At 51.5% G+C, this 27,688-nt stretch overlaps 2 protein-coding genes across 2 annotated transcripts; both read right to left on the bottom strand.

Moving 5' to 3' along the window:
* Window positions 1–214: 214 nt before the first annotated feature.
* Window positions 215–19,397, bottom strand: usp19 (ubiquitin specific peptidase 19; the record flags this gene model as incomplete). Its single annotated transcript, XM_062460354.1, has 25 exons — window positions 18,987–19,397; window positions 16,731–17,169; window positions 14,256–14,384; window positions 14,002–14,138; window positions 13,022–13,768; window positions 12,183–12,846; window positions 11,851–12,007; window positions 11,691–11,762; window positions 11,246–11,361; window positions 10,522–10,751; window positions 10,184–10,376; window positions 8,036–8,169; window positions 6,261–6,419; window positions 6,002–6,112; window positions 5,741–5,851; window positions 5,520–5,621; window positions 5,264–5,404; window positions 4,477–4,595; window positions 4,050–4,193; window positions 3,341–3,690; window positions 3,070–3,180; window positions 2,538–2,754; window positions 2,114–2,266; window positions 1,110–1,276; window positions 215–393 (listed from the first exon to the last, which is right to left on the bottom strand). Coding segments are annotated over exons 2-25 (4,911 nt in total), but the record flags the coding sequence as incomplete, so codon positions are not given.
* Window positions 19,398–19,730: 333 nt separating this feature from the next.
* lamb2 (laminin, beta 2 (laminin S)) lies at window positions 19,731–27,682 on the bottom strand. Its single transcript, XM_062460353.1, has 9 exons — window positions 27,630–27,682; window positions 27,275–27,516; window positions 24,388–24,591; window positions 23,537–23,681; window positions 23,150–23,357; window positions 21,441–21,582; window positions 21,175–21,351; window positions 20,865–21,024; window positions 19,731–20,360 (listed from the first exon to the last, which is right to left on the bottom strand). The coding sequence occupies exons 2-9, from the start codon at window positions 27,293–27,295 to the stop codon at window positions 20,224–20,226; spliced, it is 1,194 nt and encodes a 397-aa protein (XP_062316337.1). The 5' UTR covers window positions 27,296–27,516; window positions 27,630–27,682; the 3' UTR covers window positions 19,731–20,223.
* Between the last annotated feature and the right edge of the window lie 6 nt (window positions 27,683–27,688).

The raw sequence follows: 27,688 nt of genomic DNA, 5'->3' as shown, positions 1-27,688 counted from the left end.
AGTGTGTGGTGTGTGTGTGTGTGTGTGTGTGTGTGTGTACGTGTGTACAGAGTGGTGCCCCACCTGGCTGGCAGCGGTGGCGGGGGGTGTGTGTGTGTGTGTGTACAGAGTGGTGCCCCACCTGGCTGGCAGCGGTGGCGGGGGTGTGTGTGTGTGTGTGTACAGAGTGGTGCCCCACCTGGCTGGCAGCGGTGGCGGGGGTGTGTGTGTGTGTGTGTACAGAGTGGTGCCCCACCTGGCTGGCAGCGGTGGCGGGGGGCTCGGCCCCCGGGGGCCTGGAGGGCCGCTCCACAGGGGAGTTGCGTCTGCGGTAGAAGAGCACGTAGGCGTAGCGGGTCACCACCTGACTCTCCTCCACAGTGGTCACCGTGCTGTCATCAAATAGACGCCACCCTGGGGAGGAGAGGGGAGAGGAGGTGGGGGAGAGGGGAGAGAGAGAGGAGGTGGGGGGAGAGGGAGAGAGAGAGTAGGTGGGGGGAGAGGGAAGAGAGAGAGGAGGTGGGGAGAGAGGGGAGAGAGAGAGGAGGTGGGGGGAGAGGGAAGAGGAAGAGAGGAGGTGGGGGAGAGGGGAGAGGAAGAGAGGAGGTGGGGGGAGAGGTGAGAGAGAGAGGAGGTGGGGGAGGGGAGAGGAGGGGGGAGGAGGAGAGTGAGAGAGAGGAGGTGGGGGAGAGGGAGAGAGAGAGAGGAGGTGGGGGGGGAGGGAAGAGAGAGAGAGGAGGTGGGGGGGGAGGGAAGAGAGACAGGAGGTGGGGGGAGAGGTGAGAGAGAGAGGAGGTGGGGGGAGGGGAGAGGAGAGGGGGGGAGGAGGAGAGGTGAGAGAGAGGAGGTGGGGGGAGAGGGGAGAGAGAGAGGAGGTGGGGGGAGAGGGGAGAGAGACAGGAGGTGGGGGGAGAGGGGAGAGAGAGAGGAGGTGGGGGAGAGGGAGAGGAAGAGAGGAGGTGGGGGGAGAGGGGAGAGGAAGAGAGAACATGGAATGGGAGAGGGGAGAGGAAGAGAGAACATGGAATGAAAGAAGGTCAGAACAACAACAACAACAACAACAACATTCCACACAGTGGCGGCTGTGATTGTCATCGCCCTCGTCAAGCGGCGTTGCCGTGGTGACTCACCGACGTCGCTGCGCTGGCTGTTCTTGTCGCTCGGCAGCCGTGCGTAGGCGGTGTAGTGGCCCCCGATCATGCCTCCGTAGTGGTTGATGACGGCGTACAGGTCGTACACCGGACGCTGCTGCAGGTCATCCTTCTGACCGATACACGACTTGCTCAGGTCCAGGTTCCTGGAACAACACTGCCCTTAGTGTGTGTGGACCTGACACAGTGTGCGTGTGTGTGTGTGTACCTGACATGGGTGTGTGTGTGTACCTGACATGGGTGTGTGTGTGTGTGTACCTGACATGGGTGGGTGTGTGTGTGTACCTGACATGGGTGTGTGTGTGTACCTGACATGGGTGTGTGTGTACCTGACATGGGTGTGTGTGTGTACCTGACATGGGTGTGTGTGTGTGTGTGTACCTGACATGGGTGTGTGTGTACCTGACATGGGTGTGTGTGTGTACCTGACATGGGTGTGTGTGTACCTGACATGGGTGTGTGTGTACCTGACATGGGTGTGTGTGTGTACCTGACATGGGTGTGTGTGTACCTGACATGGGTGTGTGTGTGTGTGTACCTGACATGGGTGTGTGTGTGTGTGTACCTGACATGGGTGTGTGTGTGTACCTGACATGGGTGTGTGTGTGTACCTGACAGGTGTGTGTGTGTGTGTGTGTGTGTGTACCTGACATGTGTGTGTGTGTGGGTGTGTGTGTGTGGGGGTGTGTGTGGGTGTGTGTGTGTGGGGGTGTGTGTGTGTGTGTGGGGGGGTGTGTGTGTGTGTGTGGGTGTGTGTGGGTGTGTGTGGGTGTGTGTGTGTGTGTGGGGGTGTGTGTGGGTGTGTGTGTGGGTGTGGGTGTGTGTGTGGGGGTGTGTGTGGGTGTGTGTGGGGGTGTGTGTGTGTGTGTGTGTGTGTGTGTGTGGGGGGGGGGGGGGGTGGGGGTGGGGGTGTGTGTGTGTGTGTGTGTGTGTGTGGGGGGGGGTGGGGGTGGGGGTGTGTGTGTGTGTGTGTGTGTGTGTACCTGACAGGGAAGTCCACCATGTCGTTGATCTTGTCCCTCCAGATGAAGCTCCTGAAGGAGAAGCGTTTCAATTGGATGATGAGCACGCTGGGCAGTCGCCATAGCAACAGCTGCTTGGAGGCCTCTCTGTGCTGCTGGCACTTAGGACAGTACCTGGACGGGCACACACACATTACCACAAATAGGAAATGCTCAAATATCTATGTACAGCTACAGTGTGTGTGTGTGTTAATTAAGAGCCAGACATGACTTATTCTAAATAGGGACAGAGATTGTTGTCTGTTGTGAAATTGTAGCCACCATCTATACATCACGCACACACAGAGAGGAGAGGGGAGCAAGCAAGCTCCAAGCAGTGAAAGATAACAGACTAGACAGATGCTTGTGACAGTGTGTGTGTGTGTGTGTGTGTGAGAGATCGTACCAGGCCTCCTCTGGAGCCAGCACCTCAGGCTTGGTGAACAGGCTGAGACACTGGCCCAGGGTGAAGTGTCCTGCCCGGGCCGTGTCGCTGGCACTGCTGGGGTCGTCCAGGTAGTCCAGCTCCTTGGAGCGCACCAGCACGTGCTCCTTCACACGCTCGTTGTTCTTCCACACCAGCTCCAGACAGCTGTCATCTGGCAGCTCCAGCACTGCATCGCCTGCACACACACTCACCTTTTACATACTGGGACACACACACACACACCTTTCTCCTCCAGACACACACACACACACCTTTCTCCTCCAGACACACACACACCTTTCTCCTCCAGACACACACACACACCTTTCTCCTCCAGACACACACACACCTTTCTCCTCCAGACACACACACACCTTTCTCCTCCAGACACACACACACCTTTCTCCTCCAGACACACACACACACACCTTTCTCCTCCAGACACACACACACCTTTCTCCTCCAGACACACACACACACACCTTTCTCCTCCAGACACACACACACACACCTTTCTCCTCCAGGGGAACATCCTTGTTGTTGGCGTCCAGCAGGGAGATGTAGAACTGGCAGGTGTATCCTGAGGCTGCCTCCATGGGCTGCTGATACCCTGGCACTGCAGCTGACACACACACACACACACACACACCATTCAATCACCTTTAGCAGGTTTTTTGGGGGGATAAATTCATCAATCACATAGGTGGTGGCTGTGTGTGTACCTGACAGGGGTGTGTGTGTGTGTGTGTACCTGACAGGTGTGTGTGTGTGTGTGTGTGTACCTTCCGGTCGCACGGCCTTCTCACATGAGGTCTCCTTCTCTGGCTGAGTGTCCTGAGAGGAGGAGGAGGATGAGGGAGGAGGAGAGGAGAAGCCAGACTCAGAGGTGCTGGTGGTGGAGAGGGAGGAGGAGTCTGCATCTCCTGCAGAAGGGGCTGAGGCCTGGGCGGTCTTAGAGGAGCGCTCCTGTGTCAGGGAGGCTCCCTCAGCCCCCTCCTCAGCCGCCTCCCCGGCCTCCAGGCCGCCCGGAGCGGGGCCGGCGGGGATGGGGGGCAGGTCTGACCGGGACTGGGAGCCCTCGGGAGACGACCTCCCTGACTGGAAGGGAGGCTGGAACACGTTGACTGAAAACCTGCAGGGAGAGAGTGAGAGAGAGACAGAGAGAGAGAGACAGAGAGAGTGAGTGAGTGAGAGACAGAGAGAGAGAGAGTGAGAGTGAGTGAGAGACAGAGAGAGAGACAGAGAGAGAGACAGACAGAGAGGCTGTGATTTATACAAACAGTTCCTGTACCTCCACTGTTGCTTTGGCAAAGTGAACATTGTTCTTTCTAGCCAATAAAACTCATTGAATTGAAGAACTGGGAGGCAGAGAGGTTCAAGGCCAGGGAGGAGACAGATGGAATATTGTCTGCTCATCCTCTCCCTCCCCGGCCAGGCATAAGTGTTTGTGTGTGTGTGTGTGTGTGTGCGTGTGTGCGTGTGTGTGTGTACCTGGAGAAGCCCTCCAGCAGCTGGGCCAGCCGGGCGTAGGTGAGGCGGGACTGGGGCACGCTGACCAGGAAGGGGAGCCCCACACTCTCCGTGTTGGGGCGACACATCAGCTTGTGGTTGGACCAGTGGTTCTTCTGACACACCCTGAGAAGGGGGGGCAGGGAGAGAGGGAAGGTGAAGTACCTTCTAGAAAACAGAGAATGCTCTGGAACCTCTGCTGCAGGTTTCTGAGGGAGAAACATTCTACAGAGAACATTCCAAAATGTGGAATTTTTGTTGTGGTTGAAGCTTAGAGGATGACAGTCGACTGGCGCAGAACGAGAGAGAGAGAAAGAGACAGTCAGACGGCCAAATAAAGAGAAACAGTCAGACTAGTATATAGAGATGGAGCCAGACAGACAGGACCCAGACAGACAGACAGACTTACTGGTTGCAGTAGCCCACTCTGTAGCACCTCATGCAGCGCTTCAGCTTGTCCTCCTCAGAGGCAGGAGGCTTCAGACAGGCGGCACACTTAGAGATGGGAGTGCTGGGGACCTGGGGCCTCTGGGGACACACACACACACACACACACGTTAAGCTTAGAGATGGGAGTGCTGGGAACCTGGGGCCTCTGGGGACACACACACACACACACACGTTAAGCTTAGAGATGGGAGTGCTGGGAACCTGGGGCCTCTGGGGACACACACACACACACACACGTTAAGCTTAGAGATGGGAGTGCTGGGAACCTGGGGCCTCTGGGGACACACACACACACACGTTAAGCTTAGAGATGGGAGTGCTGGGAACCTGGGGCCTCTGGGGACACACACACACACACACACACGTTAAGCTTAGAGATGGGAGTGCTGGGGACCTGGGGCCTCTGGGGACACACACACACACACGTTAAGCTTAGAGATGGGAGTGCTGGGAACCTGGGGCCTCTGGGGACACACACACACACTTAGAGATGGGAGTGCTGGGAACCTGGGGCCTCTGGGGACACACACACACACTTAGAGATGGGAGTGCTGGGGACCTGGGGCCTCTGGGGACACACACACACAAACGTTAAGCTCCTAGCCAGCGGATTAAGCTCCTAGTTCCTGTAAAAGTGGAAAACACACTATTCCCGGCCCGCGTCTTGGACAGCACCTGTGACACCTTGTGTGGGTGTATATGTGTGTGTGTACCTCTGTGCGTTTGTGTGTGTGTGTGGTTCCTACCTGGTGCACACGCAGCACCAGCACCCTCTCCTTGGCCAGCTCTTTGGAGAGAACCTCGAAGCAGAACAGCATGTCTGAGGAGGACAGAGAGTCCAGGGAGGAGGAGGGGAGGAACACCCTCTGGAGACGACTCCTCATCACCTGGAGGAGGGGGGGAGGAGGGGGGGGAGGGGGGAAGAGGAGGAGGGGGAAGAGGTTGTTGTTGTTGTGGCTGTTATTGTTATTTTGTTGTTGTTATTGTTGTTGATGTTGTTACCTCGGCCAGCCGGAGGTTCTCTGCCTTCACCCTGACGCTCCTGGAGATGGTCTCCAGAACCTCAGCGGTGCTGGAGTTCTCCTTGCTCACACTGACCAGGAACTAGCACACACACAGAGCACACACACACAGCCAGGTGAAGGGACTCATTAACAGGTTTATTCTCACCATACCTTCTGTAATTAGGTGTGTGTGTGTATATCTGTGTGTGTGTGTTTTACCTTGATGGGCTTCTTGTGGGGCTCCTTGGAGAAGTAGAACACAGTGAGCACCTTCTGCTTCTGAGGCAGAGGCACAGGCAGGTAGAGGAAGGGATCAAAGGTTATAGACACCTGGAGGAGGAGGGGAGAGGGGGGGAGAAGAGAAAGGAAAAAGGAAGTTTGGTCACAATGACAACAACCAGACACATCAATCCAGCACACCGACACACGTCAGGCCTGTGCTGGCTGCTCTACTGGGAAGAGGAGGATGAGGATGTCTACCTTGGAGCACATGGGGCACACCAGCTTGGACTTGTACTGTCCCTGGAACAGGTCCACTATGAACGAGTCGTTCCTCATCTTGTGTCTCTGCCACGCCTCATCTGCCACCACCTGACACACACACACGCACGCACGCACAAAGAAGTGTAAGCTTGGGTCTCAGCAGATATAAACTAGATGTTTCCACAGAGCTGTGCAGTGTGAGTGAGGGTGTGTGTGCATGATGTGTGTGTGCATGATGTGTGTGTGTGTGTCCCACCTCGTCCAGACGGCCGTCTGAGTCCACTGTCTCAGTGTAAGGTTTGTTCTGGATGCGGTTCAGGTCCTCGTGAAGGCCGTCTAACAGGAAGGCCATGAACTCCTGGGCATCGTGCTGGGCGTAGCCCGTGAACTGACTGGCCTTACTGGCCACGATGGCCTGGGAGGGGAGAGGTTAGGTTATCGCATGTAATGGCTGCATGTTGCATGTGTGGCATGGTGCGTGAGTGTGTGTGTGTACCTTGAGTTTGGAGGGCTGGAAAGTGTGTGTGTACCTTGAGTTTGGAGGGCTGGAAGGTGTGTGTGTGTACCTTGAGTTTGGAGGGCTGGAAGGCGTGGTGTGTGTGTGTGTACCTTGAGTTTGGAGGGCTGGAAGGCGTGGTGTGTGTGTGTGTACCTTGAGTTTGGAGGGCTGGAAGGCGTGGTGTGTGTGTGTGTACCTTGAGTTTGGAGGGCTGGAAGGCGTGGTGTGTGTGTGTGTGTACCTTGAGTTTGGAGGGCTGGAAGGCGTGGTGTGTGTGTGTGTGTACCTTGAGTTTGGAGGGCTGGAAGGCGTGGTGTGTGTGTGTGTGTACCTTGAGTTTGGAGGGCTGGAAGGTGTGGTGTGTGTGTGTGTACCTTGAGTTTGGAGGGCTGGAAGGCGTGTGTGCGTGTGTGTGTGTACCTTGAGTTTGGAGGGCTGGAAGGCGTGGTGTGTGTGTGTGTACCTTGAGTTTGGAGGGCTGGAAGGCGTGGTGTGTGTGTGTGTACCTTGAGTTTGGAGGGCTGGAAGGCGTGGTGTGTGTGTGTGTACCTTGAGTTTGGAGGGCTGGAAGGCGTGGTGTGTGTGTGTGTACCTTGAGTTTGGAGGGCTGGAAAGTGTGTGTGTACCTTGAGTTTGGAGGGCTGGAAGGTGTGTGTGTGTACCTTGAGTTTGGAGGGCTGGAAGGCGTGGTGTGTGTGTGTGTACCTTGAGTTTGGAGGGCTGGAAGGCGTGGTGTGTGTGTGTGTACCTTGAGTTTGGAGGGCTGGAAGGTGTGGTGTGTGTGTGTGTACCTTGAGTTTGGAGGGCTGGAAGGCGTGTGTGCGTGTGTGTGTGTGTACCTTGAGTTTGGAGGGCTGGAAGGCGTGGTGTGTGTGTGTGTACCTTGAGTTTGGAGGGCTGGAAGGCGTGGTGTGTGTGTGTGTACCTTGAGTTTGGAGGGCTGGAAGGCGTGGTGTGTGTGTGTGTACCTTGAGTTTGGAGGGCTGGAAGGCGTGGTGTGTGTGTGTGTACCTTGAGTTTGGAGGGCTGGAAGGCGTGGTGTGTGTGTGTGTACCTTGAGTTTGGAGGGCTGGAAGGCGTGGTGTGTGTGTGTGTACCTTGAGTTTGGAGGGCTGGAAGGCGTGGTGTGTGTGTGTGTGTACCTTGAGTTTGGAGGGCTGGAAGGCGTGGTGTGTGTGTGTGTACCTTGAGTTTGGAGGGCTGGAAGGCGTGGTGTGTGTGTGTGTACCTTGAGTTTGGAGGGCTGGAAGGTGTGGTGTGTGTGTGTGTACCTTGAGTTTGGAGGGCTGGAAGGCGTGTGTGCGTGTGTGTGTGTACCTTGAGTTTGGAGGGCTGGAAGGCGTGGTGTGTGTGTGTGTACCTTGAGTTTGGAGGGCTGGAAGGCGTGGTGTGTGTGTGTGTACCTTGAGTTTGGAGGGCTGGAAGGCGTGGTGTGTGTGTGTGTACCTTGAGTTTGGAGGGCTGGAAGGCGTGGTGTGTGTGTGTGTACCTTGAGTTTGGAGGGCTGGAAGGCGTGGTGTGTGTGTGTGTACCTTGAGTTTGGAGGGCTGGAAGGCGTGGTGTGTGCCCTTCCAGAGGGCTCTGAGCAGCACAGCAAAGCCGATGGCCAGCCGGCCTCCAGTTCCCAGGGGGTTGCTGCAGTTGATCTCCCTCTCAAACGCCCGGTCTGCACAAACACAGACATATCTCTGTTAGCTGTGTGTGTGTGTGTGTATGTGTGTGTGTGTGTGTGTGTGTGTGTGAGAGTGAAAGCAGAGCAAGGGTGAGGGAGACAGAGAGCAGGGAACAGAGATAGAGATATATAGCAGAGAGATATATAGGAGAGAGATAAGGAGAAAGTGAGAAAGAGAGAGATGGAAAGAGAGATACAAAGAAAGAGATAGAGTTAGAGATAAAGGGAGAGAAAGAATGAGAGATAAGAGATTAAAAGATAGATAAAATAGATGATAGATAAAGCGATGGAGAGCAATAGAAACTAGAGAGGGTTTCTGGGGAAATTGTAGGGTGTGCTTGCTTGCGTCGGTTGTACAGGGATTTTAATGCAATTTTTACAACTGATATTCCTGTATATTTTATATAAAAATGCATAGGGCCTACTTATTATGTATAAATATTACATAGATTTAAAAGCAGCTTTTTTTTGCTGCTCATTTACAACTCAAAATACGAGTGAAGTGTAGAATGAAATATGATGTCTTCTCATTTCCCCTGCAAGAGGCAGCCTCATAGCTGAATCAAAACGAATACATTTGGCAGACCGGTGTAAAAATGGACCTAATCTCTATGACTTAAACGTCCTTTTAAGTTTTCCCTTCTCGTGATATTTTCAGGCATTTAGCCTACTCATATTGCATTCATTCATTAATAAAGAACCCCCTTTGAAGATTATTCTACGACGTTACCGGCAGAAGATAGAATCGCGATTCAAACAGTACCATCTGCTAACTGAAAATATGCCCCCAAAAACGTAAATAAGCTTGGCATTTATTTAGTGGAGAATCGCTCATTCATAAAAAGCTCACTGGTAGCGATCATTGTCAGTAACAACGCAAAATGCGATATAGCCCTGTGTGGAGAAGCTGCCCCGGTAAATTCTACTACTACAGTACAGTACTAGACTACTGCTGTGTTCGTCTTGGTAGCGATTGCGTTGGTTGAATTCGATTAAACGTTCCGTTGTACGGTTTAGGCTGAAATTATTTTCATGAACAGATTGACAAAGTTTAGGCTGTGGCAATGAAGTTCAGGTTAGTAGTCAGATAGTTTCACCTATTGAAAGACTTTTGATTTAAGTAAGGGGAGTGCCGAACATGTTCTGTCGCCGTTTGACTTCCTAAACAGCTGTGTAAGTTAGATGTTTTTGTAGTGTCTCGCGTAGGCTACAGCGTTGCACTGAGCAACACTGGTTTGAAACCACAGGTAATGATAATTTCACCAACAAATCGTTTACTTATAATGTAATGTCATAATAAATCCTACAAAGAAAATGTATTTATGAGGAATGTTTATTTTAACGATTGAAAACAGATGCATCATAGACCACTGTGGTATGTGTTGCCCGGGCAACAGAGGCTAATGTCATGATGCTTATGCTTCAGTGAAATGGTAGACTACCGTTTCCGAAAGTAGATGTGGGCCTACTTCCTTAATAATATCAGCTAATATTGTACATTACATTTCATAATTGTGTTTCACATCACAAAGTAAAATGAGCAAATAGTTATCACCCTGGCCTCTTTGCTTGTGGCGTTTCTGCAGCTGTAGTTAGCCTAGCTATCCCCCAAGTTAACAGATGCGAAACGAATGTTCTGCTACAGGTAGTCACGCGTGTTTTCGTGACGTTAGTGACGTAAGTAACGTCAGTGACTGTGGCTAGCAAATTAGCCACCGTTAGCTTCCCTTTTCACCACAAAAACGCAATTTCTACTTAAACCATGCAACGGAACGTAAATAAAAATACAACCAATGCAATCGCTAACAAGACGAACCTTTTGACACCACCGTTGTGTATGTAGTCCAAATATTGACGGATCCTTACGGGGGCGAAAATAAACAATAATAAATAAATAAATATATATGTGAGAGAACAAAGGTTGTGCCCTTGCCGAAGGCAAAGCACAGCCAATAAACTAGAGAGAAATGGAGAGATAGAGAGAGATCCACCTAGATGAATGACTGACCATGGAAGTAATCTCGGAGCTCTCTGGTGTTGGACAGTGATTGGATGACACTGTTCATGAAGCAGGTGTTTCCCAGGTTGACCAATCCGGTGAATCCTGGCAGACACACCTTCCTCTCCTCCTCATCCTCGCGGGGCTCCCCAGGCATGGGGGGGCCGTGGCTCATGGGCTGCACCATGCAGGTAGGCTTGGGCTGCACACACACACCTTGTTAGTTTTTCCTGCATTTCCTCCTTCAGGGGTCTCCTCTGGTCTCTCTGCTCTCACCCTCCCCTTACTGACCCCTCATCTCTCCTCTTCCCTCCCCCACCCCACCCCACCCTCCCACCTCCCCTCACCATGGTAACAGGGGTCTCCTGCTTCAGGGTGGGGTGTTCGCTGACAGAGCGAGGCCCCACCATGTCCAGGCCTCCGTCCTCCGGGGCCCGGGGGGCGGAGGGCTGGTCTTCCCCCAGGCGCGGGCCCTCGGGCTGGGCCGGGAGGCTGAGCGGGCTGCCCTTCCCTGCGGGGGTCTTCTCCAGGCTGGAGGGGCTGGAACCCACAGCCACCTTGGCTCCCCCCACTGCACCTTGAACAGAGGGGGATGAAGCTTGTGCTTAGAAGACCAGGACCGGCACTACTACACACTGGAATGAGGACTGGTACTAAGGAACTACTACACACTGGAATGAGGACTGGTACTAAGGAACTACTACACACTGGAATGAGGACTGGTACTAAGGAACTACTACACACTGGAATGAGGACTGGTACTAAGGAACTACTACACACTGGAATGAGGACTGGTACTAAGGAACTACTACACACTGGAATGAGGACTGGTACTAAGGAACTACTACACACTGGAATAATAGCTAATAAATAACTAATAAGGACTGAGTAGTGTAAGTAAAGGTCTGAAAGTGAGTGAGAAACCATCTCACACACACACACACACACACACACACACACACACAACGCTTCACACTCACAAACAGTCCTGTGTGTGTGTGTGTGTGTGTGTGTGGCAGCAGACCTTGTGTGGAGGAGGCTGTGTGTGTGTGTGTGTGTGTGGCAGCAGACCTTGTGTGGAGGAGGCCTCCAGCCCACCCCAGCGCTGGCTGTGTCTCTTCTTCAGCGTGATGTCGATGCGAGATGGGGTGAACGAATAACTGCACTGTTCTGGCTGGATCAGGTTCCTGAGAGACACACACACAGGTGTCACACACACACACAGGTGTCACACACACACACACACAGGTGTCACACACACACACACACAGGTGTCACACACACACACACAGGTGTCACACACACACACAGGTGTCACACACACACACACACAGGTGTCACACACACACACACACACAGGTGTCACACACACACACACACAGGTGTCACACACACACACACACAGGTGTCACACACACACACACAGGTGTCACACACACACACACACAGGTCTCACACACACACACACACACACACACAGGTGTCACACACACACACACACGTAACAAACACACACCTGAGTTTGACCTGCCACTTGAACATTGTGTTGACCCCACAGTCTGGGTGGAGGTGCAGGAAGTTAGCATCACTATGGAGGAGAGATCAGAGGAGTGATGGGTTAATAAGAGAGAGGAGACAGAGGGAGAGTGAGAGTCAGAGGGACAGAGGTCATCTACCTGGTCTGGAAGATGAGTGTGAAGTCCTGCTCTCTGAAGATGACCCTGGCAGACTCCCTACAGATGGTCTTCATGTAGACGTTCACCACCATCAGGTCTGTGCCCTTCTCGTACGAGTCGTTCTTCACAAACTGCAGGTTGACCATGGGCTCTGGAGCTGGGGGGCATAGGGACCCAGTTCAGTTAGCTCTCTCTCTCTCATATCTATCCTCCTCTCTCCTCTTTACCTATCCTCCTCTCTCCTGTCCTCTTTACCTATCCTCCCCTCATCTGTTCTCCTCTTGTTCCTCCACCTGCTCCCTCTCCCTCCCCCTCCCCATCCCTCCACTCACCGTCCTCCTGGGTCTCTAGAGACTCCTCTTTACACAGATCCTTCTTCTCCTCCTTCTCCTTTTCTGGGCCGTTCTGTCTCAGGCCAGAGGCTGGGGCAGAGGCAGGGGATGAGGCTGGGGCAGGGGATGAGGCTGGGGCAGGGGATGAGGCTGGGGCAGGGGATGAGGCTGGGGCAGGGGATGAGGCTGGGGCAGGGGATGAGGCTGGGGCCAGGGAGGGGGCAGGGGATGAGGCTGGGGCCAGGGAGGGGGCATGGGATGAGGCTGGGGCAGGGGATGAGGCTGGGGCAGGGGATGAGGCTGGGGCAGGGGATGAGGCTGGGGCAGGGGATGAGGTTGGGTCCGGGGAGGGGCCAGGGTCTGGAGGTGAGTCACCCCCTGCTCCTGTCTTCAGGAAGATGGGCTCCTCCGGGCTCCCACAGCCCCGGCCTGAGGCAGTCCTCCCTGGCTGGCCTTGGGGCTCTCCTTGGGGCTCTCCCTGGGGCTCTCCCTGGGGCTGGGGCTGAGCTTCTCCCAGTCTTCCTGCAGCAGCGGCAGCAGCAGCAGAAGGAACACTTCTATTGGACGAGGCCTCTGTTTGGAGGCGTTCACCAACAGTCATGCTGGCTGCTGATTGGCTGATCTTCGCATCCACATTCCAGGCTATCAACTCCGTCTCTTCCCCCTGCAGTGCACAGGCACAAATTATTACTTACAATTCAACTTATTTTGACTCATTACATTTTGGTTCAAATCCCCCCATACTGTATGTGGCTTTAGATGAAAGCGACCACTAAATGAGTACATTACTATTGTTCTTCCTGTAATGTGCAGAAGCTGAAACAGCAGGTGACACACACCTGAGTCTGCCTGGCGGTCCGATCAGCCCCGCTCTCCCGCTTGCTCCCTGGGCTCTCTCTCTCCGCATCACACACCTTCCCATTGGTGGCAGGTGAGGTGTGTGTGTCTGCAGGTGAGGTGTGTGTGTCTGCAGGTGAGGTGTGTGTGTCTGCAGGTGAGGTGTGTGTGTCTGCAGGTGAGGTGTGTGTGTCTGCAGGTGAGGTGTGTGTGTCTGCAGGTGAGGTGTGTGTGTCTGCAGGTGAGATGTGTGTGTCTGCAGGTGAGGTGTGTGTGTCCCTGGTGGAGAGTTGAGAGCTTGTCTCTCTAGTCTTTACAGGTTTGATGGTTCGTTTGGGGCTGGGTTCCTGTAGGTGTTCCTTCTCCCCCTTCCTGCCCACAGGCCTGGACCCCGCCTTCCCCTGCCTGGACCCCGCCTCCCCCTGCCTGGACCCCGCCTCCCCCTGCCTGGACCCCGCCTCCCCCTGCCTGGACCCCGCCTCCCCCTGCCTGGACCCCGCCTCCCCCTGCCTGGACCCCGCCTCCCCCACCAGCCTGGGCTTCATGGTGCGCTTGACACCACGGTCGGCCTTGGCGCGGGGAAGTTGGGCAGGCGGCGGGGAGGAAGAGGAGGGAGGAGGAGGGAGAGAGGGGCGCTTCCCTTTCTCTGTGGTCTCCGTGACGGCCTTCTCTGTCTTCTTCACACCTGCATCCACCTCTTTCCCGTTCTTGGTCTCCGTGGTTACCGTCTCCTTCTCCTTCTTGTTGGACTGAAGGAGAGAGACGGTTTAGAGACTGCCTCTACTCACAGGACAACCGTGTGTTACAGGTGTGTGTGTTCCCGTGTGTGTGTATTCTTGTGTTGTAGTTTCAGCTCACTGTAATAACGTTGGGAGGTGATTGGAAGCCAGGTGTAAGATGTATGGAAACCTGATTCCGGGTTCTAGAAGGCTGATGTATGGAAGGGGTGGTGTGAAGGTTCTAGAAGGCTCATAAGACTAACCATGAGGGAGGGCCAGGTGTGGAAGGGGATCTTCTTGTGCATGACGAGCAACAGGAAGTTGCCCTTCTCCTTGTACTGCACCCTGCTGCACGAGCCTTCAATCTCCTCCTGCAGACGACAGCTCCACTGGCGTCCGTCTGTAACACAGTCTGGTCACACTCCCCATTGCACAACTTGCACACACCTGTGTGTATGTACCTGGGAAGCGGGCGTGGCAGTGTGTGTCTGTGAAGGAGGTGTGTGTGTGTGTGTACCTGGGAAGCGGGCGTGGCAGTGTGTGTCTGTGAAGGAGGTGAGGACGTCGCCGGTCCGCTGGACGTCCTCTCCACAACGCAGCCTCACCGTGACCTCGCTGGCGCTCTGCTTCCAGTCCACAAACACATCTGAAACACAGCAGGCACAGGGTCACACACACACACACACACACCTGAAACACAGCAGGCACAGGGTCACACACACACCTGAAACACAGCAGGCACAGGGTCACACACACACACCTGAAACACAGCAGGCACAGGGTCACACACACACCTGAAACACAGCAGGTACAGGGTCACACACACACCTGAAACACAGCAGGCACAGGGTCACACACACACACTTGGAACACAGCAGGCACAGGGTCACACACACCTGAAACACAGCAGGCACAGGGTCACACACACACACACCTGAAACACAGCAGGCACAGGATCTCACACACACAAACACCTGAATTACAGCAGGCACAGGATCTCACACACACACACCTGAAACACAGCAGGCACAGGGTCACACACACACACACCTGGAACACAGCAGGCACAGGGTCACACACACACACACCTGGAACACAGCAGGCACAGGGTCACACACACACACACCTGAAACACAGCAGGCACAGGGTCACACACACACACACACCTGGAACACAGCAGGCACAGGGTCACACACACCTGGAACACAGCAGGCACAGGGTCACACACACACACACCTGAAACACAGCAGGCACAGGGTCACACACACACACACCTGGAACACAGCAGGCACAGGGTCACACACACCTGAAACACAGCAGGCACAGGGTCACACACACACACACCTGAAACACAGCAGGCACAGGGTCACACACACACACACCTGGAACACAGCAGGCACAGGGTCACACACACCTGGAACACAGCAGGCACAGGGTCACACACACACACACCTGGAACACAGCAGGCACAGGGTCACACACACACACACACACCTGAAACACAGCAGGCACAGGGTCACACACACCTGAAACACAGCAGGCACAGGGTCACACACACACACACCTGAAACACAGCAGGCACAGGATCTCACACACACAAACACCTGAATTACAGCAGGCACAGGATCTCACACACACACACCTGGAACACAGCAGGCACAGGGTCACACACACACACACCTGGAACACAGCAGGCACAGGGTCACACACACACAAACACCTGAATTACAGCAGGCACAGGGTCACACACACACACCTGAAACACAGCAGGCACAGGGGCACAGGAACAGGAAACCCTGCACACCCTCTGCTAGCTAGAGCCTGGAACTTACACGCCATATGCTCCAGGCTTCACACATACTAGCAAGTCTTTTTTCTGCCTCTCTACCCCCCTCTCCCTTCCCCCTCTTTCTCTCACCCTACCTCTTGCTATATCCCTCCCTCCTCCCCTTTCTCATGCCAAGCTGCACAGTTAAAGGTCACAGATGGATGACACCTAACCCTCTCCAGCCAGCCAGCCAGCCAGCCAGCCAGCTAACCACTAACCAGTGCCGGTCCTTCCTATAGGCGACATAGGCAGTTGCCTAGGGCGGCATGAAGAGGGGGTGGCAATTTCCCAAGTGCATCCATTAATTAACCCTGCCGCACTACCAGCAGAGGGCGCCAATCGCGCCTGGGGGGTGGGATTAATCTTGCCTAGGGTGCCAAATGTGCTAGGATCGGTACTGCCACTAACCCACCAGCCAGCCAGTTAGCCAGTCACCCGCCAGCCACACAAACACACACGTGTACAGGACAGGGGGGATTAGAACCCACAATCTCCTGATACGCAGTCGAGAGCTCTAACCACTGAGCTCCACCAGCCCCCCTCAAGGAGGAGACACTGAGGCGAGAGGAGGAGGATGGGCTAAGGACAAGATGGAGGGAGAGAGGAGGGCTGGACGTAGATGGAGGGAGAGAGGAGGGCTGGACGTAGATGGAGGGAGAGAGGAGGGCTGGACGTAGATGGAGGGAGAGAGGAGGGCTGGACGTAGATGGAGGGAGAGAGGAGGGCTGGACGTAGATGGAGGGAGAGAGGAGGGCTGGACGTAGATGGAGGGAGAGAGGAGGGCTGGACGTAGATGGAGGGAGAGAGGAGGGCTGGATGTAGATGGAGGGAGAGAGGAGGGCTGTATGTAGATGGAGGGAGAGAGGAGGGCTGGACGTAGATGGAGGGAGAGAGGAGGGCTGGACGTAGGCCCTGGAGACAGACGGAGCATTCACCAAGCTTATGTGCTGTGCAGTGTGCTAGCGGTGTGGTCATGTGTTATGCTGTGTAGGGCAGAGCAGGGGAGGGAATGGCGTGTTGTGGACGATTCCCGGATAGGGTTACAACACTTCAGCATCAAGTAGAGCAGAGCAACCACACACACAAACAGAAAAAGCACAAACACACAGCTGCAACCAGGACAACAAAACACACACCACAGCTTCCCCCCCCCCCAGCACTTACCTTTCTTGGCGTCTCCGTTGCCCCCGACGACAACGCCGGCGGCTGCCGCCCTCTTGGCCTCCCGGCTCTCCTGATTGGCTCTGTCCTTCTGCTTCTTCTTGCTGGTGGAGCTGGAGCCGGCCAGCCCCCCCTGCTGGGCCGTGCCGCCGAGGCGCGCCCCCTGCTGGGCGTCGCCCCCGAGGCGCACCCCCTGCTGGGCGCCGCCCCCGAGGCGCGCCCCCTGCTGGGCGTCGCCCCCGAGGCGCGCCCCCTCCTCCCTGCTCGCCATCTTCAGGCACTTAGCGCTCAGCGGGCTTCCCTCGCCGCCGCCACCGCCGCCGCTGGGGTCTGGATCTGACGACTCTCTCTTCCTGCTCGACCCGGCTATCTTGGCGACGTGCGAGTTCAGAACTCTCCCAGAACTGAATCAGGGGGGTGGGAGGGCAGGGGGAGGCTGAACCTGGACGGACACAAAAAAGGAGGATTTAAAAAATGATATATTTTTATTGATAGGTGATGTTGTGGGATTGGTGTTTTAGGATTGGGAAGGAGAAAGTGAGGGAGGAGGTTTAGAGTGCATTTAAAGGGGTTTGATTCCGGCTTTGACCATTTCCTGCATGTCACGCTCTCTCCCTTCCTACCTTTCCGGTCCGTCTCTAACCGCCACTGTCCAATAAAGCAGTAAAATGACAAAAATATATTTAAAAGGAAAGCTCTGTGTACTAGGAAAAGAAGCAGGGCATGGGGAAACGGAGTACAGTACTGCGTTTCACGGTCGTTAAATGTCACGCAGACCATACTGTACTCCCCAACACATCACCAAAGACGACACACTTGACACTTCATCAGGTTAAAATCATTCGGTATACCAGCCTTAATCGCAAACAGCCTACAGGTGGCCCGGTAATAAGATCCGCGTCTGGCTGGCGAATGACAAAACACCTGTGCAAAGCTATTAGCAATTGACGAGATAGGAGGCTTACACAAGCTAACCGAATAGCCTCCTTATCTTCAATGTATGCCGTCATGATGCGGCGAATATGATATAGCTAGCAAGACAAGCTAGCTAGCTAACCGTCCTTATGCTAACCGATAATAGCTAGTGCTAGCTAACTGATTGTACATCAACTGTCAGTTATCGTGGAACGATAAACCACTATCAAGGGTAAATCTAAAAGTCAACTTGTCAAAATAATATCTCCATAGTTGAGAAAGTGTAATGTAGCTAGTGCTGCATATTAAAGTTGTGTTCTTCAGTTAGTCTAGTTTCCCTCACAGTCATTTGACCTGCAGAAACCGTTATCTGCGCTAACAAGTGGCAAAGTGTAATTCGTTACCTACTGTACTAGGCTACTAGCTCTAAATGTTTACTAAGATGTATTTCGGTAACACATGTGGATAGATGTTTATTGTATTTGTCGACTATTGCTGTAAGGGTAATGCTAGCCACGTTATCTTAGGATGCTTGAGATTTATTATAGATTACTATTTAGGTTTAAACTGTACTATGAGAGCAAACTACCGCATTTGGGAAAGACAAGAAATTACATCGCTTACGTTGTCAGCTAAAGTGGCCAAACTAACTGCATAGCTAAATGTTATGGTTAGAGCTAGCTACAGCTAGCCTAGCACTAACATAGGGACACAACATCGCTTTGTGTTGGCAGACACCGGCCAGGGTACCGTTACCGGGTATTCGGGACAGTCATAACAACACACTGATCTACTGTCGCTACTCTGTCAAACCTAGCCTAGCTTGTGCTAACGTTAGATTTTTTAGCGTTTTTGCGCTTCTAATTGTTAGCTAACAATTCAGTGGCCTTGTCAGATACCTAGCTAAACAAGCTACTCGTTGCAATGTTTGCTGGAACTTTCTATACGTTTCTTTCTTTGCCTATAGCTGCAATGTTAGGTTTTGTTACGTATGGGAGCGTTTAGGCACTTTTAAAAGACAGAATTAAGAAGTTGGTTGCCTCAAAGTTTCAACGTTGATTTGCAAACACGATCAAAAACGTAAGGTCTAGTTAGTTAAGCTTTCATTTTTAGGAAAGCGCCTCTATAGCTAGAGCTAACCTAGCCAGTTTGCAACGCTAGCCTTGTCGTTTGCAGGATAGCTAGGCTAACCGTTTAGCTACAGTATCTAGCTAGGCTAATGTCATTGACATGATGTTGATATCTAGCCTATCGTTAGGCAAAAAAAAACTATTTGTACAACGGTACAAAGTAAACCGTCGCTAAAATTAAACTCAACAACATAAACAATGACTGACAACTTACAAAGCTTGAGCAATTAGTCGTCTCCCGGTGTTCTGCGACCACAATAGCCGGCTACTAGTCCGTGTCCGTGTCCGAATTATGTCTCCTCTCTTCCCGACTGCAGTGCAGGTCGTCTGGACGGGGCCTGGGGCCGCTGTTCTCTCCTGACCAACCCCGTAGACCGGTGTTTCTAAAATATTCTCCTTATCCGGGATCCATATCTTTAACTTTCATACATATACCAAGTGCACTGCAGACAATAACTGACAGTCAATGGAACAAAAGCCTGTCTACTTCACCGACTCGCGGCTCTAGTAATGACTGGCACTTTGTTAAGGGGAAAGTGTCCAGACCGATATCCAGTCAGCTAATATCTACTTCCTGACTGAAGCGACGATGCCAGCCACGTGATTCCGTCTGGTAAGTGGAGTAGGTTGTCTACGCAAATAGTCTTGTCTTTACAGGGACAGACAGGTGTCACAAATACAGACCCCAACGAAAAGCACATCAATCATTTTGCGAAACTTTGGGGGGCAAATTATTTCCAATGGAAAGCTATACCCAATATGGTAATAAAGCATGTTTGGCGTACTTTCTAAACGCTTACCTCATTGTGGCTCATTGCGCTTACTAGACTAAGACGGGAAAAAAAGAAAATATCATAGTGTTTATTGCTATAGTATACGCATATTTATATAATCAAATATATAAATAAACTTATCTGCACTTACTCAAATCGAGCCTTAAAGGGTTTCTGGAAATGTAAGATATCCCCAAACAGGGTCGTATTTATTACAGTACTCTGAAATATTCACACCATTGACAACCAAGCCAGTACACAGTTCCTAAAATGCAATCTCCACAACATTATACAGTATGCTAGTTCAACGCAAATGCACAGATTCTGAAAAGAGGGTTCTAAAAGAGAAAAAGGCAAATATTTGATACAAAAACATGTCTGTAGCCGTTTCAGAGCTCAGGGTTTCTAGACACGTGTGAAACAGTAACAAGCCCCAAATGTTTGATGTAATATTGGACATTCTAAAAGCTGTTTCTGGACATTCTGAATATGTTTTTGGACATTCTAAAAAGGTGTGGATGTTCTAAACAGGTGATCGAGGACATTGTACACTAGTTGACACATTCATGGTGTTCCTGGACATTCTGGATAGACGTTTTCAGACGTTCTAAACAGGTGTTTGTATACGTTCTAAACAGGTGTTTCTAGACGTTCTAAACAGGTGTTTCTGGACAGGTGTTACTGGCAGGTGTTGTAGATCTGTATCTGCTTGTTGATGTCGTTGAGGATGCCTCTCATCTTGTCCTCCAGGCCGTCCAGCTGCCTGGCCTTGCCCTCCAACGTCCGCTTGTTCTCCTCGTAGTCCTTCTCCAGCTCTAAAGAACAACACTTGTTGTTATTATTATTGTTGTTGCACTGTACATGGTAGTTGAGATGTGGTTTCTTCACACAGTGTCTGGTAAACACAGACCATTCCTTGGCCAACTAAATACTGATCCTTGATTTTCTACCGTTCTGTTTAGATGCATCTTACTTTGGATAAAAGCGTCTGGCAACTAATGTAATGTAATGCAATAATGTAAAAATGTCCTGTTAGTGTCTCAAGGTAAACAATGCATTTACTATCTGTTCCAGTGCACACTCTCCCAAAATCTCAGCGGTTGTCCTGTCTTCAACATCACGTCACTCCTACAGGTTGACAGACACAGTGCAGGGAACATGTCCACCCACTAGAGGGCGAAACTGCTCTGAGAATGCAGTTGATGTGGCTGTTGGAACAGTTGCTTCTCCAAAACAAAGACTTCTCAGTTCTATCCTGCGTGCCTCGCCCAGGCTGACACACACCCCCACACACCCCCCCTCACCCCCCAGACACACACCTGCCAGCCTCTGCAGCTTGTCCTGGGCGTCCCTCAGCAGCTCCTTGGCCTGGTCCCGGAGACGCTCGGCCTTCTGCTTGGCTTCCTGTACGGCCCCGGCCTTCCTGTCCACCAGGCCCTGCACCGTCTGGTACTTATCTCTCAGCTCCCCCTCCAGGATCTGACACACACACACAGGTGAGACACGCATATACAGACAGGTGAGACACACACAGGGAGACAGGTGAGACACACAGACACACACACACACACACATTCAGCCACATACACACATCCAGCCACACACACACAAATCCTGCCACACACACACCTGCTTGGCCTCTTTGGCCTTGTCCCTCGCCATGGTGGCGGTCTCCTCTGCCCTGGCAGCAGCCATGCTGTTGGAGGCTCTCTGTGTCTTCAGCAGCTCCATGCCCTCCTGCAGGCCCCCCAGCCGGCCCACCACCCCACCCAGCTGCTGCTCCCCACTGCTCGTCTCCAGCTCGATCTGGACACACACACACACACACAGCTGACTCTACCTGGACACACCTGTCTATACATGTGTGTGTGTGTGCTGTGTTTGTGTGTGTGTACCTGCGCCAGGCGGTCCTCGGTGTCTCTGAGGTCCTTCCTGGCGCTGCTGATGGCCTTGTCTGCCGCGTCCTGCGCCGCCCTGGCGTCCTCCAGCGCCCGCTGCACCGCCTCCGCCGTGGTCCTCACACCCTCCGCACCGTGCCTGCTCACACACACACACGTACCTTTGTTTTGCTATCCTAGTTGGGCCCGACCATTCACTCCCATTCAAAACAACTAACCCATAATTCTAACCATAATCCTTAATGTTGTAGTGAGGTCAGCAAGACCACACGGAGCCAACATCTTGCCACACCTGAAGAGTGATTCAATCACATCAGACAAACCTAATCAGCCCTTGTGACACCCTCAGTATGCTGATTACCCACCAAACGCCGATGCAAAGGAACCATAGAATTGGGGGGGGGGACCTCCCCAATCTACCTAATCAGCCCTCCTGCTAGCTTGCAAGCTTCAAAGGGCCTGATTTAGACAACACGTCTCCAGCAACCCATTTGCTATCCGTTTCGGCGGCGATTTGAACAAAGAACATACCTTGATCAGAACTTTTGAGGAAAGTTCTTCAGACTTCACCTTTACCACAAGAGTACAAGGTGGAGAATTATTAGAGGGATATTTGTTTCATGTTTGTTACTTTGTTTTAATGTTGTGTTCACTGAAATCTTGATTCTAGTAACAACTCCTTCTTCCTGAAAGATAACTACGTCATTCTTGGTATCTACACAAAGCTATCATAATAAAACAATCATTCAACTATATTTTGTAACTGTACCAAGATGTCCAGAACAATATTTGAACAATCGAATGAACCAGCCAGAGATCAGATCACACCTTTGGTAGGTGTGAAGGAAGGAGGGGGGAGTTGAGAACCCAGCTTCCACCAATCCACATCTGACCCCAGACGGGTCCTCCCTCGAACTGTATAAAGCCTTAAGATGACCATCAATCTCTGACTCCAGCGAAACCAACCATGGCATGAACGCCATCAGGATTGGCGTTCCAAAGGATGTCGCCAAGCTTCTCTTGAGATTCAACTTTATAGTGATCGCGACACTATCTGGACGTTTCAACAGAAGAACCAAAAACGCAATTCTAATTGAGACTTCACTGAGATTCCGCAGACTCAGTCACATGACCCAGCGCAGCCACGCTTTGACTTCAGATTCTTCAAATGGACCTTTGGCGCAAACCGCCCTCAACCTCATTGATCAACCCCTGATCAGACGTAACTATGGCTAACGCTCTTTCCTCCTCGACATGGCATTGGCGTGAGCTCTGTTTATGATTTGTAAGGATGTAATCATTGACTGTACAATTTCTGTCTTTCTTTAAGTTAGACCATTTCATTCTGTTTATTGAAACCAATCTCTCATGTCAAACCCATAATCTAACTTGTTCATAAGATCTGTTTACCTTACTTGAATAAATTCATTGTAAAGATATTTTGACGTGCGTGTTCACTGATGTTACGATTGGCTCTACACTTAGAACGAATTCATTCCTAAAGAGGAGACTGATTATTACATATTAAACATAGGATTCCCTAATGTCCTAAACCAATATTAGGGTGGTGCCCCGAGACTTTATGATACATTAAGTATTTCTATCTTTAAACGAGCAAACCCCGCTACAATGTAATCCTAACCCCAACTGTAATTCTGAAACCCCCTGATGTATGTTAAACAAGACACACACACAAACACACACACCTGGCCCTCTTGGCATCAAGCAGCAGCTTCTCAGCCTTGCGGACGTCTTCCTGTGTCTGGTCCAAGATGGCGTCCACGTTGGCCAAGCTGCGGACGCGCTCCTTGATCTCCTCGGCCAGGTGGCGCACCTGCTGCGGCGACGCAGGGATGGACAGCTGCAGCACACCGTTAGCAACCGTCTCTATGCTGTCTGGGTCCGCCCCCTCCTCTGTAGGGGTCAGAGGTCAGCTCAGGTCAGGTCAAAAAGCATTACTTTGTAGATCGACGACTGCATCACATCAATCAACCAACCAACCAACGAATAAATCAATCTAAACCAATCCATGTCATGTGACTGGTCAAGTAACTAGTTGTGTGACTGGTCAGGTGACTAGTCATGTGACTCACGCATGAGGAAGTCCCGTATCTGCTTGATGAGGTCTCTGAGGTGGTCGTTGGAGCGCTGCACCGTGTCCTTGGTCCTGGAGGCCTTGTCCAGCACAGCCTGTGCCTGCTGCTGGGCCTCCTCAGCCCTCAGCTTAGCCTCCGCCACCTAGCAACACACACAGGAAGCTGCTGTTGCCGGGAAACACCCTGGTCCTGTGTGGTGGTTCTGTGTGGTATTTTATGTGTGGTGGTTCTGTGTGGTGGTTCTGTGTGGTGGTTCTGTGTGGTGGTTCTGTGTGGTGGTTCTGTTTGGTGGTTCTGTGTGGTATGTTCTGTGTGGTGGTTCTGTGTGGTATGTTCTGTGTGGTGGTTCTGTTTGGTATGTTCTGTGTGGTGGTTCTGTGTGGTATGTTCTGTGTGGTGGTTCTGTTTGGTATGTTCTGTGTGGTGGTTCTGTGTGGTATGTTCTGTGTGGTGGTTCTGTTTGGTATGTTCTGTGTGGTGGTTCTGTGTGGTATGTTCTGTGTGTTATGTTCTGTGTGGTGGTTCTGTGTGGTATGTTCTGTGTGTTATGTTATGTGTGTTATGTTCTGTGTGGTGGTTCTGTGTGTTATGTTCTGTGTGTTATGTTCTGTGTGTTATGTTCTGTGTGGTGGTTCTGTGTGTTATGTTCTGTGTGGTGGTTCTGTGTGGTGGTTCTGTGTGGTGGTTCTGTGTGTTATGTTCTGTGTGTTATGTTCTGTGTGTTATGTTCTGTGTGGTGGTTCTGTGTGTTATGTTCTGTGTGGTGGTTCTGTGTGGTGGTTCTGTGTGGTGGTTCTGTATGGTGGTTCTGTGTGGTGGTTCTGTATGGTGGTTCTGCATGAGCGGACCTTGCTAAAGAGCCCCTCCACCTCTCCCATGGCCCTGCCCAGCTCCTTCTCCGCGTGCAGCGACTTCTCCAGAGCGCTGTCCGCCATCGCCACGGCGCCGTTGCAGTTCAGACCCCCGCAGTGACGCTTTCCCTCGTCGTCACGGCAACCCGCCCCTCCGCAGGGGCTGTCGGTGCAGGGGGCGTTGCCGGGGGCACCGCACACCTGCGACAGGTAATGGGGGGGGGGGATCCTCATGAATATTCATGTGCAAGCCTACTACCCCTCCCCCAAATTCCTCAATTATGATCCAATCACCCGTCTACATTTACATTTAGTCATTTAGCAGACGCTCTTATCCAGAGCGACTTACAGTAAGTACAGGGACATTCCCCCCGAGGCAAGTAGGGTGAAGTGCCTTGCCCAAGGACACAACGTCAGTTGGCATGACCGGGAATCAAACTGGCAACCTTCGGATTACTAGCCCGATTCCCTCACCGCTCAGCCACCTGACTCCAAAGTCTACAACTTTCCAGGTGACTGCCAGTGTGTGTAGCACCCCCCTTCTACCAAGACTCCTGCTTCAACAACCATCAGCCTTCACGACTCCTGCTTCAACAACCATCAGCCTTCACGACTCCTGCTTCAACAACCATCAGCCTTCACGACTCCTGCTTCAACAACCATCAGCCTTCACGACTCCTGCTTCAACAACCATCAGCTTTCACGACTCCTGCTTCAACAACCATCAGCCTTCACGACTCCTGCTTCAACAACCATCAGCTTTCACGACTCCTGCTTCAACAACCATCAGCTTTCACGACTCCTGCTTCAACAACCATCTGCCTTCACAACTCCTACTTCAACAACCATCAGCCTTCACGACTCCTGCTTCAACAACCATCAGCCTTCACGACTCCTGCTTCAACAACCATCAGCCTTCACGACTCCTGCTTCAACAACCATCAGCCTTCACGACTCCTGCTTCAACAATCATCAGCCTTCAAGACTCCTGCTTCAACAACCATCAGCCTTCACGACTCCTGCTTCAACAACCATCAGCCTTCACGACTCCTGCTTCAACAACCATCAGCTTTCACGACTCCTGCTTCAACAACCATCTGCCTTCACAACTCCAACTTCAACAACCATCAGCCTTCACGACTCCTGCTTCAACAACCATCAGCCTTCACGACTCCTGCTTCAACAACCATCAGCCTTCATGGAGGAAGAAGATCTTTAATAATAATAACTAGAGAGGGTACAATTTCTGGGGAAATTGTAGGGTGTGCTTGCTTGCGTCGGTTGCACAGGGGTCCGTTTTTGAATGACATTTTTACAACTGATATTTCTGTATATTTTATATAAAAATGCATACTTATTATTTATAAAGATTACATAGATTTAAAAGCATTTTTTTTTGCTGCTCATTTACAACTGAAAATACGAGTGAAGTGTAGAATGAAATAGATGTCTTCTAATTTCACCTGCAAGAGGCTGCCTCATCGTTGAATCAAAACGAATAAATTTGGCAGACCGGTGTAAAAATTTACCTAATCTCTATGACTTAAACGTCCTTTTAAATTTTTCCCTTCTCGTGATATTTTAAGGAATTTAGCCTACTCATATTGCATTCATTCATGAATAAAGAACACCCTTTGAAGATTATTGTACGACGTTACCGGCAGTAGAAGATGGAATCGCGATTCAAACAGTACCATCTGCTAACTGAAAATATGCCCCCAAAAACGTAAATAAGCTTGACATTTATTTAGTGGAAAATCGCTTTCATAAAAAGCTCACTGGTAGCGATCATTGTCAGTAACAATGCCAAGTGCGATATAGCCCTGTGTGGAGAAGCTGCCCCGGTAAATTGTACTACTACGGTACAGTACTAGACTACTGCTGTGTTCGTCTTGGTAGCGATTGTGTTGGTTGAATTTGATTTAACGTTCCGTTGTACGGTTTAGGCTGAAATTAATTATTTTCATGAACAGATTGACAAAGTTTAGGCTGTGGCAATGAAGTTAAGGTTAGTAGTTAGATAGATTTTTGATTTAAGTAAGGAGAGTGCCGAACATGCTCTGTCGCCGTTTGATTTCCTACAGCTGTGTAGATGTTTTTGTAGTGTCTCGCGTAGGCTACAGCGTTTCAGTGAGCAACACTGGTTTGAAACCACAGGTAATGATAATTTCACCCACAAATCGTTTACTTGTAATGTAATGTCATAATAAATCCTACAACGAAAATGTATTTGTGAGGAATGTTTATTTTAACGATTGAAAACAGATGCATCATAGACCACTGTAGTATGTGTTGCCCGGGCAACAGAGGCTAATGTCATAATGCTAATACTTCAGTGACATAGTAGACTACTGTTTCCGAAAGTAGATGTACTTCCTTAATAAAATCAGCTTATATTGTACATTACACGTCACAATTGTGTGTCATATCACAAAGTAAAATTAGTAAATAGTTATCACCCTGGCCTCTTTGCTTGTGGCGTTTCTGCAGCTGCCTTGCAGTAAAGCAGTTAGCTTAGCTATCTCCCAGAAGTTAACAAGCTGCTAAACTAATGTTCTGCTAGAGGTAGTCACGCGAGTTTTCGTGACGTTAGTGACGTAAGTAGCGTCATTGACTGTGGCTAGCAAGTTAGCCACCATTAGCTTCACTTTTCGACACAAAAACTTAATTTCCACTTAAACCATGCATCGGAACGTAAATCCCAATAGAAGCAACTCAATCGCTACCAAGACGAAACTTTTGACACCTAGGTTGTCTATGTAGGCCAAATATTGACTGAGTTTTAGGGGGGCAAAAAGAATAATAAAAATAATAATATATATGTGAGAGAACAAAGGTTGTGCCCTTGCCGAAGGCAAAGCACACCCAATAATAAGATCCTCACCTTCTCATTGATCTTCTTCATGTCCAGGCCCTGGGCCCGGACGTTCAGGTCGCTCAGGGCTCGCTTGTTGGCGGCGTTCTTCCGGTTGAAGTCGTCCTTCTTAGCTGAGATGAGGCGCTCGGCCCGCCGACGAGTGTCTGCTGATTGGCTGACGGTGCTGGGCGAGGTGATGGTTGATTGGTTGGCTCTGCGCTCGGCGTCACGAGACTTGTTGTGGGAGCTGCGGATGCTGTCGTACGCACCTGGAGGGAGGAGAGGAGAGGTTAGGATAACCAGAGAGAGAGAGAAAAAGAGCGATGAGGGAGGGGGGGGGGGTGAGAGGGTACGGGGGAGGCAGGAAGTGAGGTGGGCTCACCCAGGAAGTTGGAGTTCTTGAGAATGTCCAGGTGAGCGTGGAGCTTCTGGGAGGTGAGG

The sequence above is a fragment of the Osmerus eperlanus genome, chromosome 4 (genome assembly GCF_963692335.1).
Source record: "Osmerus eperlanus chromosome 4, fOsmEpe2.1, whole genome shotgun sequence".
NCBI lineage: Eukaryota > Metazoa > Chordata > Actinopteri > Osmeriformes > Osmeridae > Osmerus > Osmerus eperlanus.
The sequence above is the reverse complement of the archived record's forward strand: the minus strand, read 5'-3'. Positions and strand labels throughout refer to the sequence as shown.

Coding starts and splice junctions, on each gene's coding strand:
- lamb2 (XM_062460353.1), bottom strand. CDS start 27,295: ATGAAGAAGATCAATGAGAAG. Junction 23,682..24,387: donor TGGAGGGGCTCTTTAGCAAG/GTCCGCTCATGC, acceptor GTGTGTTGCTAG/GTGGCGGAGGCTAAGCTGAG. Junction 23,358..23,536: donor GATACGGGACTTCCTCATGC/GTGAGTCACATG, acceptor TGACCCCTACAG/AGGAGGGGGCGGACCCAGAC.